Consider the following 16,258-nt stretch of genomic DNA (forward strand, 5'->3'; position numbering starts at 1 on the left):
GTTCCACAGGTGCATGTTCATTAATTGTTTATGGTTCATTGAACAAGCATGGGAAACAGTGTTTAAACCCTTTACAATGAAGATCTGTGAAGTTATTTGGATTTTTACGAATTATCTTTGAAAGACAGCGTCCTGAAAAAAGGACATTTCTTTTTTTGCTGAGTTTAGATAGCAAAGAAAATGAAAACCCCAAAGATATTTCAAAATATGTTTCAGAATTCTATGGTAATCTTTACACCAGTAATGCCTGTCATTCTAGTGACATATCTGCCTTTCTAGACTCTGTCAAATAATATGCTAAATTCATAGATGAAGACTTCCAAATGTATTGTGATGAATATAGATCTATTAATGAAATAAAATAATTTAATCAGCAAGTTAAAAGAGAACACATCTCCAGGAAATGATGGCCTTATTAGTGAGTTCTATAAATATTTTCAGGAAGATATTGTTGAATTTATATTTAATGATTTTAAGGAGGCAATTGATTTAGGGGTCCTGCCTGTTTCTGTGACACAAGGCCTCATTTCTGTAATCCCCAAACAAAACAAAGATCCTATGATGTTAGAAAATTGGAGACCAATCACATTAATGAACAATGATGGAAAGCCAGTTGCATCCATCTTTGCAGAAAGACTTAAAAAAGGTCTTGACCAAATCATTGATGATTTTATGAAGGGCAGACATATGTGTAATAATATTTTACTAGTATTGGACTTCATAGACTACAATTAGCACATTATGGAAGATAGCTTTATTTTATTTGTAGACTTTTACAAGGCATTATTTTATTTTTGAGACTAAGTGTAATTGTCACGTGTGCTCCCTCTCAGGCCTCTAGGTCACCAGGCTGCTCATTATGGCACACATGTGGCCATCGTTAAGCGCACCTGTGCATCATCACTCACCTGGACTCCATCACTTCCCTGATTACCTTCCCTATATATGTCACTCCCTTTGGTTCCTTCCCCAGATGTTATTGTTTCAGTTTCCTGTCTGTGTGTTGTTCGTGTCTCTTGTTTTGTTTATTAAATGATGCACTCCCTGAACTTGCTTCCCGACTCCTATTGCACTTGTTAAAGTAATTGAGACACTTTACAATAATAGTAACACTTCAGTTATTTTATCCCATGGAACTTCACAGAAGTTCGACATTAGACGTGGAATTTAACAAGGATGCCCAATTTCCCCTTTCTTATTTTTATTGGTCACACAAGTTACGGCACTTCATATCAATAAGGTGTAACGGCGTTCTTCTATCTCCTCTGATGAAGAGGTAGAACAAGGATCGGACCAAAATGCAGCGTGGTGGTTACTCATGTTCTTTAATGAAAAAAATAGCGATACATGAAATAACTAAATAAATACAAAACAACAAACGGAACGTGAAAACCTAATTACAGCCTATCTGGTGAAACTACACAGAGACAGGAACAATGACCCACAAAATACACAGTGAAACCCCGGCTACCTAAATATGGTTCCCAATCAGAGACAACGAGAATCACCTGACTCTGATTGAGAACCGCCTCAGGCAGCCAAGCCTATGCTACACCCCTACTCAGCCGCAATCCCAATGCCTACAAAACCCCAATAACAAACACAACAAAATAAACCCATGTCACACCCTGGCCTGACCAAATATATAACGAAAACACAAAATACTATGACCAAGGCGTGACATAAGGATAGTTTTAGGGGTATTCAGATACCAGATAAAGAGATACAGTGTTCATAATTGGCTCACGACACCAACATTTTTATTTAAAGATAATAATGAAGTCAGGACAGCTATTGGGTGTATTAATGCCTTCTCACTTGTATCTGGTTAATCTCTGAAAATTAGGAAATGTGAATTATTTGCGTTGAAAAGATGTGACTTAAATTCAGTATGTAATATCCCTGTAAAATACGTGATCACGTATATTGGTATTAAAATTAGCAAAGATCAGAAAGAAAGGGCCAACTGATATTCCTCCTATTGTAGAGAAAATTGGAAAGATATTTAACTCCTGGTTATTAAGAGATCTTTCTTTATCTGGATGTGTACTTTTGTAAAATTCTGAAGGTCTGTCCAGATGAGTTTATACCTCCCTTGCATTGGATGTTCCTCTAACTACAATGCTTGATACTAAATGATTTAACTTCATATGGAGGAATACACCTCATTATTTAAGAAAAGCGGTAATATGTAGCACCCAACGTGAGGGAGGGTTGAATGCTCTGGATTTTAAAACCTAATCTTTATAATATAATCTTTAAGATCAAATGGATCCAAAAAGATTCAAGAAATTATGATTGCATTTAGAATATAATCCCTAATTTAATATTCCAACAGATTGGTGGTCTAGAATTCTTACTCAAATGAAACTTTTATGTGGGTAAGATCCCTATTAATAAGCTTGTTAACTTTCATAAACAAGTACTTCTAACTTGGAACCTTGTGTATTTTTCCCCACATAGATATACAATCTGGAATAATAAAGACATAAAATACATGTTTTTCCAGAACTGGTTTGACAACAGCATTATCTGGGTTTAACAATTATTGAATAATGATGGATAACTATTTGATTATCCAAAATTCATGAGAACACACAATGTTACATTCACTCCTGAGGAGTATCAAATAGTTGTTAGAGCTATCCCTAAAGGTGCTATTCTTCATTTAGGAGAATATAACAATACTCCAAGTGCAACTGTTGAGGATTTTGTAGCCTCAATACAGCTAGAAGGAATTCATATTTTAAACTATAAATGTAATAACATGTATATAAGAAAACTATGTCAAGATGTTCCTATTCCCTCTGCTAAAATGTACTGGAATACAGCACTAGGACAAGTGAACTGGAACAAAGTCTTGTTGTTGTCTGGCAAATATTGACCAAGGTAAAGACAGTTTCAAGTTGGATATTCAACAGATATTTGCGCTTTCAAACCTCAATAGCTTTCAAACCATTTGAGCCACATACTCCAAATAAGTGTCATGATGTTGGAAAAATTGCGCACATCATTGCACAAGTCTTATTATCACGATTTGGACATATATTTGCTTTCCAAAGCTAATAAACATGTGGAAATGTGAGCAGCATGTTCTATTCCTAGTTGAGTAAACTAGGTACAAACTTTTTTTACATTCGAATTTCAATAGCTCCTTGGTCAAGTGACCTACTTGACTCAAACAAAGTTCAGAATGTCCACTGAATACCCTTCTATATTGCACACCCTTTAGTTTGTCCATTTTCATCTCACTCAATTTTACATGAATTTGTCAAACTTTCAAATGTCAATAGCTCCTTGGTCATGTGACCTACTGACTTCAAAATTAATGTAAAAATGTTTGAGATTAAAATGGATAAACTAACGGGTGTGCGATGTGTAGGCCCACTGAGTGTACATTCTGCACCTTGTATGAAGTCAGTAGGTCACATGACCAAGGAGCTATTGAAATTTGAACGTTTGAAAAATTCATGTAAAAACGTGTGAGAGGAAAATGGACAAACTACAGGGTGTGCAATACATGAGGGTAGGCAGTGGACATTCTGAACCTTGTTTGAAGTCAGTAGGTCACATGACCAAGGAGCTATTGAAATTTGAAAGTTTGTAAAATGTATGTAAAAACGTGTGAGAGGAAAATAGGCCAACTAAAGGGTGTGCAATGTGTAGGCCCACTGAGGGTACATTCTGAACCTTGTTTTAAGTCAGTAGGTCACATGACCAAGGAGCTATTGAAATTTAAAATTTAGAATAATTAATGTAAAATCATGTGAGACGAAAATGGACAAATTAAAGGGTGTGCAATATAGAAGGGTAGTCAGTGAACATTCTAAACCTTGTTTGAAGTCAGTAGGTCATATGACCAAAGAGCTATTGAAACTCAAAATTGTAAATAAATAATTTAAAATAGTGCAAGATGTCAATCGACAAAATAAAAGTGTGTGCAATGTGTGTCTATGCCATCGGGTTAGCTTACAACCAGTTTTGAACGTTTTAGGAGTAATGGTTAAAGAGCTATTGAAATTTGAAAATGTTGAATTGTCACTATGTTGATGCTCCCTAACTGCTGTTGGTGAACGTAAGGAAAACTACAGGCGAATATCCAATTTGAAACTGTCTTTACCTCGGTCAAATACCGTAAATCTAATAAGGTGAAGTATCATACGAACTCATTCATAGAATCTACCCTGTAAAGACCTTTATTATACACAGATTCAAAATAGCTGTTGATAACAAATGTGTATTTTGTGGTTGTGATCCAGAAACTCTTGACCATTTATTTTGAGACTGTTCTTACTGTTCTTAAGACTTTATTTTAAAAGAATTACTATTAGTAACTACTAATTATTAGTTATTAGTAGTTATTATTTAACGACTATTATTAACGACCTGACTTAACTTTCATTGTTCATTTGTTTATTTTTAATGGAAGATTATTTAGCCATAAAATGAAGTGGGCAGAGAACAAACCCCTCTTCACATGATTTAAGATACAATTGAAATATCATTTTGAAATTATCAGTAAATGTAAAAAAAAAAAACTAAAAGCAATACGGACCATAAAACTTTTTGACAAATTACAAATGTATTTTGATATGTAATACCCCTGTCTGTTAGGTTTATGTACTCTTGTTTGTATATTTCTGTATCTGTATTTGTTTTGTTCATCCAGCGCAGGGGTTGGTAGGACCCGGAACTGGAAAGCTGGCTGACTAGCTAATCAGCCGGTGTCATTCAAATACACCAGCTAGTTCAATAAGGTCGGACTGTTGTCAGAATGGCGATGGCGTATATTCTAGTAAGGCGTTTCAGCAGGGTTTTCCAATTAAATGTCCAAAGACAAGATATTATGTTTTCAGGTGAGTACTAGCTAAAAGTGTTTAATTCATGTCCCAACTATTACACTTTGAGTAATGCAGACTTCCATAAAGCAATAACGTCAGGTGTGTCGCTACACCACTGTAGGAAATTAACGATACAATGCGTTAACTAGCTAGCTAATTAACCAATAGCTAAATCCTTAACGAAAAACGTCTACTGGCTAGCTAACTAGACAGATTTTCAAACGAATGTTATTTCTACGTAATCATTGCTTCAAAAACAAAGTCTGTTGGCGTTAGCTACGTTAACGTTAGTTAACTAGTTATTTAACAAACTAACTGTAACACTAGCCCAGCCAAGCAAGGCCAACTAGCCCAGCTAGCGAACTACAGTAGTTGGCTAATTTGATATAATGCATTGCTTGGCTACATCGTCTTTTGCTGCACAACCCTAAATAGATGGTTAACTAGGTAGTTACGGGAATGTACCCTGTTAATGGGAACCTGGAGCTAACTCGCCAACAGTTATTTGTCAGTATTGGCTAACTAATGAGGGTTAACTAGCTAAGTAATATCTACATCTGTCAGAACGGAGCATGATTGGTCAGAGGTGTCGAACAAGAATCAAATCAATATTGGAGTCACAAACAAAACCGTTGTAAATCACCCTTGCACCACATGGCTATCATTGTAATCTCATGAAATCATGTATTGCATGATTGACATAGCTAATGGGTTGGGGAAAGCATGTAATGTTTCTGTTTTACAGGAGTGAGACACAAGTCTACAGTGCATTATGCTACACGCCCAGACTTGCCGAAACTGGCATATAGAAAAGTGAAGGGGAAGAGCCCAGGGGTAGTGTTCTTGCCGGGGTTTGCCTCAAACATGGGTGGGAAGAAAGCAGAAGCCCTTGAGGAGTTCTGCCAGTCACTAGGCCACTCTTACCTAAGGTAAGTTGGCTATAGTATTTTCAATGATAAAAAAATAGTCTCATTTGTGCATACCAGTATGTCAGTCCTTCAATTAGTCAGGAAAACCAATTGTTGCAGATGTATGTGGTCTTTCCAGGTTTGACTATACAGGCTGTGGGTCTTCTGAAGGGGAAATAGTAGATGGCACTGTTGGCACTTGGAAGAGGGATGTTCTATATGTATTGGACGAGCTTGTGGAGGGGCCACAAGTAAGTAGTTCCCCTCCGTTTCTATGAAGAGACAAATTCTAATCAGCCAGTGTAATCCAAAGTATTGTTAGCTGAAATAGACCTGCAAAGGCTATTGTATAATAGTGTATAACCATTTGGGATGGTAGTTGATGTAAAACTGTTACAGATTTCGGTGTGAATTGTCCACTGAGTTAACAATAAACCTCTGGAGGGTTTTAGGGTTAATATACCTCGACTTGGCCTTCAGTTGTATAATAAGACTTTGGGTCCTCCGGCATGCGTAATTGACACTAGAGATATCAGTGCTGTCATTTAGAAGATCATTTCTGATCTAGCTAATTGTTCTGATGTTGCAGATTCTGGTTGGCTCCAGTATGGGCGGCTGGCTGATGTGCCTGGCAGCTATAGCTCGTCCAGAAAGAACTGCGGCCATGGTTGGCATCTCTACAGCAGCTGACCACTTTGTAACTGTCTACAATACACTTCCTATTGAGGTGAATCAGCATTCAGAATAAACCATCTTGAGTTTTCAATAACCTTAACAGGCTCTGTATACAGAGCCATGCACATTTCCCCTAATGACAGATGCTTGATTAAATGAGTCATATCAAAACACTGAAGGTGGTTCAAAGGAAAGGGACATGTGCATTGTACAGGTAATTTCCTGTATTACTGAACATTGAGAGAGCAAACCACACACAAGTCAGAGTATATTATAAAGTACATATTTAATTATATGAGCTTCACCATAGCCCTGTGACTCTCCGATCAATTCAGTGTCTATAAATGAATTCTCTGAGTGCTTACAAAACAGTTCTTAGTATAATTTTTAGCCAAGACACACCCATCTCAACTCACATGACTAATAACAGATCTTAGGAACATTACACAAAGAACCTTTTACTTGAAAGAAGAGTATCCCATAGCTAGATAGCATTAGCTATACATTATTGTTCAGTTTGGTCTCCTAAACTAAGTTCCTATCTCGTTCTTGGTACCACTTAGGACCAAAACATTACCTCATCCAATGGCATATATCAATTGTCAATTCTAGATACTCCCACCTCAAACACACCCCCTCCTGGACAAGATCAGAAAAGACAGTGAGCTTCCTAGGTCATATACTAAATCAAGATAAGGGCAACCTCAGAGGGGACATACAATAGTTACAGACACATTCCCATAAGAAGACAAGCCTCCATTCGGTCCTCCTCCCCTTCTGATATTCTTCATAGTATCACATGGTTTAACAGATACATTGACATATGACGACAAGCCTGATCTCCCCTCTCTGGGCCCCTAGTGACTAAGCCCTAGCAGAGAAGGGATAACTGCAAACTACCAACAGTATTATCCAAAAGAAGACATCCTAATGACATATCTCACATAAGCATTATTATGTAAATAAAACATCTTATTTATCAATGTTACCTAACTAATTCTGATTCAGCCACGACAGTTTAATCTTGAAATTGCAAGAACAACATTTGGATGGAATTACAATTGAAACATCTTTACTATGCACATTTTTTAAATGGCTGCCATCTTAGATAATGTCTTTACCCCCAAAATAAAATGGTATCGTTTTGTCATTGTAGGTGAGGAAGGAGATTGAAGAGAAGGGGCAGTGGGTGGTTCCTACCAAACACAATGAGGAGGGCTCCATCACGTTCACCACAGAGTTCTTGAAGGAGGCAGAGCAGCACCTCGTTCTGCAGAGCCCCATTCCAGTGACTTGCCCGGTGAGGCTCATCCATGGGATGAAGGACCAGGATGTGCCTTGGCATGTCTCCATGCAGCTAGCTGAGCGTGTGCTTAGCAACGACGTTGATGTCATCTTGCGCAAGCATGGCCAGCACCGCATGGCAGAAAAGGAGGACATCAAGCTCATAGTCTACACCATCGATGACCTCATAGACAAGCTGACCACGTTGGTTTGAGTGACCAAATCAGGACAATGCTGTGGGTGACTCCTACCACCCCGACCCCAACTTTTCCGCACTCAGGCCGTTTGGTTCACAATGCGTTACATAATCAAAGGTGCTATTGTACCAAACACACACTGTGAAGAAAATGAACTCTTGTGTTTTCTCCCGGCTCTCTCCATGCCTTTTTATTAGGATTTGTATTTACCATTGCCATGACACTGTTCCCACGACTACCAAACTTCTTGGGCCTGCTGTGAACAGTTTTGATTTATTCCCACAATGTGGTCTGATAGTTATTCCGTTAAACCTTCAATGAGTAGGGATCACTCCTATTAGAGTAGCCCATCAGGTACAGATGCATTATGTCCATTTGTGAGACATTTATTTTATCCATTGTCAATTTTATTCAAACAATTGTGATGTGCCTTTTGCTATATTTATGCATGTACTCTTAAAGACCAATAGGAGGCAGCAAATATCAGCACTGTATTTTAGGCACTTCACCATGTATTTGTATTATTATGAATCCCCATTAGCTGCTGCAGCTACTCTTCCTTGTGTTAAGGCATTTATACAATGTCAGTTATGGTGTGGCAGTTCTACTATGTAACATGTCTCCAGCAGAGGAAGGGGGGGTGTTGTCTGTGGAACAATCGGTTGAAAAATAACTTTACTCAACTAATGCTGACGTCCATGCGTTGCCCATTTCTTATGCTGTCTGTATTTGCTGTTTGGTTCAAATGCTGACAGAACATATCTCTGTTTGTATTGATTTGTCCACGCCATTTAATTTTGCACGTAAGGTCAGAACAGAATATTGACTGTATGACAACTCATGTAGAACTGAGCATTGTGTTATATTAAAATGTATTTTACCGTTTTGGTGTAAAATATATATTATGGTGAGTGATTTTAGTGCAGTCCAGAATTATAACTTATGTAATTTCAACAGTCACTCTGGGTAACTTTTCAATGTTGGCCCAGTTCATGTTGGTTTTGTTGCAAGTATTGGCCATTCCAAAATGACAAAGATTTCAAATAATGATTGAACAGTAGCATGAGATGGCCTGGTATGTTTGACTGGTCTAAGACGCACAAGTAATTAGGTGAAAAGCATTGCTGTGTAGGAAGCTCATGTTTTAGTATAGTCAACATTCTGATTTAACTAGATAAAATGCCATGTGTGGCTCCTACATCAAACAGTGATGGTAAGCTGTCATTAGTGTAATGTGACGCCAGATACACTGCCTAGCACATTGTCAGCTGAAAGTGGTTAGGACTTGATGTAATTGGTTTCCAACATACACTGCATGACCGAAAGTATGTGGACACCTGCTTGTCGAACATCTCATTCCAAAATCATGGACATGAATATGGAGTTGGTCCCCCCCCCTTTGCTGCTACAACAGCCTCCACTCTTTTGGGAAGGCTTTCCACTAGATGTTGAAACATTGCTGCAGGGACTTGCTTCCATTCAGCCACAAGCATTAGTGCGGTCGGGAACCGATAAGCAATTAGGCCTGGCTCGCAGTTGACGGTCCAATTTATCCCAAAGTGTTCGATGGGGTTGAGGTCAGGGCTCTGTGCAGGCCAGTCAAGTTAATACACACCAATCTCGCCAAACCATTTCTGTATGGACCGCACTTTGTGCACTGTCATTGTCGTGCTGAAACAGGAAGGGCCTTTCCCCAAACTGCCAGTTGTGAAGTGTGGTTCATCACTCCAGAGAACGCATTTCCACTGCTCCAGAGTCCAATGGCGGCGAGCTTTACACCACTCCAGCCGACGCTTGGCATTGCACATGGTGATCTTAGGTTTGTGTGCGGCTGCTCGGCCATAGAAACCCATTTCACGAAGCTCCCGTCTAACAGTTCTTCTGCTGATGTTGCTTCCAGAGGCAGTTTGGAACTTGTTAATGAGTGTTGCAACCGAGGACACATGATTTTTACGTGCTTCAGCACTCGGTCCCATTCTGTAAGCTTGTGTGGCCTACCAATTCGCAGCTGAGCCATTGTTGCTCCTAGACATTTCCACTTCACAATAACATCACTTGCAGTTGACCGGGGCAGCTCTAACAGGGAAGAAATTTGACGAACTGACTTGTAAAGGTGGCTGCCTATGACGGTGCCACGTTGAAAGTCACTGAGCTATTTAGTAAGGCCATTCTACTGCCAATGTTTGTTTATGGAGATTGCATGGCTGTGTGCACAATCTTTATGCACTTGTCTACAACGGTTGTGGCTGAAATAGCTGAATCCACAAATTTGAAGTGGTATCCTCATACACTATAAATACAAAAGTATCACAACCTCTATCCGGAATGTTTCATCTTGTGAAATAAGTTTGTTTTCGACATGTTCTATATCACAGTTAAATGTTTCTAGGTGATAGTACTATGTTGCAGAATTGATGGGCTAGCTCACTGTATAGTGATGCTAACAATGCATCTGAAGCTGAGGCTGATAAGAAAAGTACCAGAACTTATGGATGGACATTTTAGGATGGGCCTAACACATTCGTTTCCACATTTTCACTTGTTTATTTCTCTCATACTGTACATCAGGTAGGCCTCTTTCTTCTTTTTTTAAATGAGCCATTTCCAAACAGGTATAGTGTCTTGTTTCTGATATCTATTATACATACACACACACTGCTTTCCTTAATAAAAGCTCAATGCTGACCAATTTAAGAATGAGATATGCTTGTCCTTTACAGTAAATAAACCTAAATATTTGTTAAGTTGGAGTGGAAACAAAGTTTCTGTATAGGGTCTCTACTATGTGATCCTCAGTGCTAGACTTGTCTTTAAGAGCTTGAAAGCACCAGCCCAGCCAGACAACTTTGTGTGAAAGGCCTATTTCTATATCAGAGCTCTGGCACAGAAACAGGTTGCTAACTTGCAAGTTTGCTGGTATTCATTCCTTAGGGCTTTCTGCATTCCCTGTGAACGAGAGTTCTGTTCCCTTCACATCCGTTTGTGAGATTCCAGCCCAGAGACTCTCGCATGCAACAGAGCAACAGCTCACGTCTCCAGCTTCAGGTAAATCTAACTGATTTCTGCTACCTTTTCCAGAACTCCCTTAAATACCTTTAACAGGTAGGTGGTTGAAAGCTATGAGATGTTGCAGCTGTGGTATATTTTTCCAGATGCATAATCAAGCTGTCTTGATTTATTAAGGTTTGTGGGGAAACGTAGGCATATTATGTTAGTGTCATATATTGACAAAAAAACATTTTGTTTTGGTCATTTAAACAACTGGATTAAGATTGTATTTTTTCAGGTCAGAAGCAATCCCAAAATAAGATGTTTTATCAATTACTAAACAGAAATGTGCAATACCACTATTTTTTAACACCGGTTTTGCTGCTTCATTCCTTAAGGAAGAGGAAGCTACTTGATTCATCAGACTGATGAGATCATCAGGATACTGGGATCCCAACCAGGACCAGTGGGCTTACACTGTTCAAGAACAGGTGCCTCCACATCTACCATTGTATTGTGTGTATGGATTTTCATTGTATTATGTGAATGGATTTTGTATTGCCTTTGACCAGTCCGAGCTTTCCACCTGTGTAAATATGTATGGGTGTTTGTTTGCATTGCCATGATATATTGCTCTCTCTACCCAAGGCCAATGAGCACTGGACACAACTAAGAAAAGATGCCAAGTATTACATGGATATGGGACACCTGATGTTCGACCACTCTATGGCTACTTAAGTCGCCCATATATAACCGTAACGAGACCCCAAACAAGTCCCATTTAGAACACGCCTTACGAATTCATATAATGTGTAACTCTGCTGTTGGCATGCGTTTTTAAATCGTCAGATTGCATTTATGTCTTCCAGGGAAAACAACAGGCTCTTCTTTATGGAGATGCTGGGTCATGCTTGTATTAACCTTGACAGGTGGACAGTGACCGATGGTCAGTAGATGTGTTGTGGAGATGCTGAGCAGGCAGAGTGTTATGGACAGTAGCATCACCTCCGTGAGGGTGGATGAATACAAACACTGCGCTAAATGTGCTTTCTCTACGGCGCTGTCCTTGACGTAAGAGTGTATAGCTTGCAGAATGCATTTACTGTATGTAGCCTATTATCCTGTTTATTCTGTCAAAATAAACAGTTAAAGGAAAATTCAATTTTTTCGTATGTATGTTTAGTTTTTGCACATACGTTTTTTTCATATAGCATACGCTACTGTATTTCTGTGACATGCATTTAAGTAAGTATATGAATATAAACTATTTTATAGGAATTATAAACATGTGGTTTCGTCGAGATGAAGGCAAATATGCCTTGATTCGACTGACTTTTGAATCAAACAGTTTCTTAAATAATCCCTCCTTTCTATGGCTGTGATACGTGGTTGTCCCACCTAGCTATTTTAAGATGAATGCACTAACTGTAAGTCGTTCTGGATAAGAGCGTCTGCTAAATGACTCAAATGTAAACGTACAACAGATCAATGTTTTGATCAACATAGAGAAAGCACATAGTAGTAAAATTAACTGGTAAAGATTATACACAAATCATGCAAATTGAATCATTGATGGCCTACAATATATTAATGAATTAATTGGAATGAACTCCCAGTAAATTATTGAAGGGTAATATAGTCCTAAAACCATTCCTGGACATTTCCACTGGATGTTGTGACGTTTCTCCCGTTTGGCCATGAATTCATTCCTTAAATGCCCTGCCAGGGGCGCTGAGGCATCACTGAACTCGCGTGGCTCTGAAAGCTGTGGCGAGTCGGAGAACAGTTGCTGAGTAGGGATGCTGAGCTTGGTACTGCACCCCTCAAAGATGTACAATTTGAACAGCATGTGACTGCAGAGCCGGACTAACGACCAGGAACGGAGAGAAGCAGACCATATATTCATTTACAATTAGTAAGTAAACGAATTAAATGGAAAAAATAATGTGCTGAGGAATGACAATCCGAAGGGGCCTAGATGTATTGCGCACGCTATAATAAATGAATTCATTTTGCTTGCACTTGCAGTATTTTCCCTCGGCGGGAGTGTATCCAGACCGTTTTGCCTAAGTTATTTCCATAGCTCGAATGTCCAAGAGGAACTTTATTTTGGGGGGGATCCATTTGCCTTTTGCCTATCTATGCAAGTGCATTATGGCGTTTCATAAATCCTTCCTTGGATATGCTCTCCAGTGGCGAGTGACACCGCGCGCATCACGGGACCACTACGTATAATACATTTCTTTCATATTTACCTTGATTCTTTTTTTAGAGAGAAGTATCACTCACACGGTTAAATGATACATTTCTCGATATGAAACTAGAGGTGTCCGAATATGAAGAAAATTGATGAACTTTACAACTACGTTAACTGCATCTCCTTGAAGTCAGAGGCTTACGCATGCCCGCATCTAGCTATATATAGCCTACATATGACATCAGAAATGAAAGCGCAGGGCGGGATTCTGAGTGAGCTGCATAGAGTACATTATTTATGAATACAAAGAATACACAGAGAGCAGTGAAATTTACACAGGCAGCCCAATTCTGATATTTTACCCAATTGTTGACAAAGGAGCTGATCTGATTGGTCAACAGACCATTTAGTGGAAAAAAATATCAGAATTGGGCTGTGTGTGTGTGTTAACACAGCCATAGTGTATGGTTCCAGCAGCATAGGCCTACACATCTGACACATCCTCAATCTAGATGGCAGTTCAATTGTTATGTATTGGCCCACAATAATTGATTAAATTGAACCCTTTCCTTGCCGTCCCTCTTTTGGAAGGTCTCTAACTCTGGCAGCCATGGCTAACAGAGGACCCAGCTACGGACTGAGTAGGGAGGTTCAGGAGAAGATAGACCAGAAGTATATTCTGGACCTGGAGGCCAGACTGGTGGACTGGATCATCTTGCAGGTTGGGGGAACATAGAGCGACCAGAGCCTGGGAGACTGAACTTCCAGAGCTGGCTCAAAGATGGAACAGTGAGTCTCTGAGCCAAACTCTGGTTGAAGTAGGGCAGCGGGTAGCCTAGAGAGGAAGGCACATAGCGCTAAGTCACTATGGATAGAAGTGTCTACTAAAGGACTACAATTTAAACATAACCTCATAGCCTTTACTGTATTCTAAACCTAACTCTTAAAGATGCAGTCCAGGATCTTTTGTACAACAAATTTGTTACATATTGGATTCTTAACATATCATACAAACTGCAACGAAACCTTTTTTTTTAAACTTTTTTTTTTGGGGGGGGGGGGTATAACATGTCATATGAAATTGATGAGTAGTGCAGAAAAAACGGAGACCCATTTTGACTTGTGAGCACCACTTTCAGAACTACTGGCTGAAATTATACACAAATTATGGAGCAGCACTTTAAAACACACATATACAGATAATCTCAGACTCTAATCTACCATGGTCATAATGTGCCATATTTGATAGCCTTGGGTATTATGGGGTTTCTCCTCCAACCAACCCCTGATGAGGCTGGCTGGGTGTAGGCCAGTTGTATCCTCTCATTACAACATTTCATATCTCGTTACAGATTCTTTGTAGGCTCATTAACAGCCTATATCCCCCTGGTCAAGAGCCCATAAAGAAGATCCCAGAGACAAAAATGGTCTTCAAGCAGATGGAAAAGATCTCCCAGTTCCTGCATGCAGCTGAAGCTTATGGGCTGATCACCGGGGACCTTTTCCAGACTGTGGACCTGTGGGAAGGTACAGCTCTCCTAATACAGTGGTGATTCCACTCCAGCATAAACTCACATGCAGCAAACTGTTAGTTGTTATGTTAGATAACTTCAGGTATGTAAATATATTGGTTCAATATAATAACTTTCTGGAATGGATTACTTTGTCAAATCATACATTTTCTTCTACAAAAACACATTTGCATTATAGTCAATGAGGACCAACTAAAGCCAAATATGATATTGAAATATCTGTCTGGTATGTTGCGTGACTACAGGGAAGGATATGGCTGCCGTGCAAAGGACCTTGTCGGCTCTAGGCAGTATGGCACTCACAAAGGATGATGGTCAATATCGTGGTGAACCTGATTGGTTTCATAAGTAAGAAACAAATCAACTAATTATGTTTGTAATGAGTCCTACAAAACAGCAAAAATTGTCCATTTCTTTATTAGATACCACTCTAAAATGAACTATTTACAATGAGTCTCATTACCCAACACCCACTACCTCTCTCATCTGTTTGTTTATGCATCCATGCTATTACTGTAGGTGTAGGCCTTCCTATCTGACATAGATGTTTGTACAAGAGAGATTCAAATTTATCACTGCAGGTAACTAACCAGTTGTGTCTCTCCTGTGCTTCCAGGAAAGCTCAGGGAAACCGGCGGGAGTTTTCTGAGGAGCAGCTGCGTCAAGGCCGTAGTCTGATTGGCATGCAGATGGGCGGCAACTCAGGGGCGTCTCAGTCTGGCATGACAGGGTACGGCATGCCACGCCAGATAATGTAAAAATGTCACTTGGCTCCCCTATACGGATCCAAAGTTGCTCTCTCATTAGCTCAGGGGCAGCGTGAAGTTTCCCTGATGATCTCTCTATAGGGGCCCTAGATGTCACTTCATACTGAAAATCTGAGCTCTCTAATGGAGCATTACAGACATCCTTAAAAAAAAATCTTTTTTTGCGCACAGTGGCTCTACAGCTGCATTTACACAGGCAGCCCAACTCTGATATTTTTTCCACTAATTGGTATTTTGACCAATCACAGATCTTTTTCCAAAGGTGATCCAATTGGTCAAAAGACCAATTACTGGGGGGAAAAAAGATCAGAATTGGGCTGCCTGTGTAAACAGCCTTCACTCAGTTGTCTGTGGATCAGACTGGTGTTCCAAGGTTTCTGTCAACACAGTTGTGACACGACAGCATGGAACTGTGCCATTGTCAAAGAAGACATTTTTGGTTATTTAGGAAAGTCATTGTAATGATAGCCACAATAGTATTACATTACAGTATTCTTTATTCAGGTAATTTACAGCACGACTAGTCTTATTTTTTACTACAGTGTGGAATGTTGACGCTATACGGCCATTTTCTTCACATAACTTGGTTGCATGCTAATGTTCAGTATTGAATATATTTTCTGGTTTAATTTATATTACTTAATGTACACAGATGTATAAGTACTGTGTGAAATGTATCATGTTATATATTTACAGAATTTTCCCCCAATTGGTTTCAAAATCCTCTAGGCCTCTATGGATTAAATCCTTCATGATGGTTTGGACTGAAAAATCTCCCCCATTTGTCCTTTCCTCAAGCGAATTGCTGCTCCTTGCGACAGGGTAGGTGAATCTTAGCCAGCTCGCTGTCACAGTCAAGCACCAGATGG

General features: G+C 39.4%; 2 protein-coding genes across 2 annotated transcripts; both read left to right on the forward strand.

The window, feature by feature from the left end:
• The first annotated feature begins 4,706 nt into the window (after positions 1-4,706).
• LOC115116492 (palmitoyl-protein thioesterase ABHD10, mitochondrial-like) lies at positions 4,707-8,805 on the forward strand. Its single transcript, XM_029644976.2, has 5 exons — positions 4,707-4,856; positions 5,587-5,770; positions 5,889-6,000; positions 6,339-6,476; positions 7,581-8,805. Exons 1-5 carry the CDS (start codon positions 4,775-4,777, stop codon positions 7,920-7,922), a joined length of 858 nt encoding a protein of 285 aa, XP_029500836.1. The 5' UTR covers positions 4,707-4,774; the 3' UTR covers positions 7,923-8,805.
• Positions 8,806-12,652: 3,847 nt separating this feature from the next.
• tagln3a (transgelin 3a) lies at positions 12,653-16,161 on the forward strand. Its single transcript, XM_029644982.2, is given in 6 exon segments — positions 12,653-12,808; positions 13,682-13,818; positions 13,821-13,879; positions 14,443-14,617; positions 14,868-14,970; positions 15,239-16,161. Coding segments are annotated over 5 exon segments (597 nt in total). The 5' UTR covers positions 12,653-12,808; positions 13,682-13,700; the 3' UTR covers positions 15,381-16,161.
• The last annotated feature ends 97 nt before the right edge of the window (positions 16,162-16,258 follow it).

Source organism: Oncorhynchus nerka, linkage group LG19 (genome assembly GCF_034236695.1).
Source record: "Oncorhynchus nerka isolate Pitt River linkage group LG19, Oner_Uvic_2.0, whole genome shotgun sequence".
Lineage (NCBI taxonomy): Eukaryota > Metazoa > Chordata > Actinopteri > Salmoniformes > Salmonidae > Oncorhynchus > Oncorhynchus nerka.

What these genes read in the sequence shown, in the direction of transcription:
- LOC115116492 (XM_029644976.2), top strand. Translation starts at nt 4,775, where the DNA reads ATGGCGATGGCGTATATTCTAGTAAGGCGTTTCAGCAGGGTTTTCCAA. An exon ending in ACAAGATATTATGTTTTCAG is followed by an intron (nt 4,857 to 5,586) that starts GTGAGTACTAGC and finishes TCTGTTTTACAG; the next exon opens with GAGTGAGACACAAGTCTACA. An exon ending in ACAATACACTTCCTATTGAG is followed by an intron (nt 6,477 to 7,580) that starts GTGAATCAGCAT and finishes TTGTCATTGTAG; the next exon opens with GTGAGGAAGGAGATTGAAGA.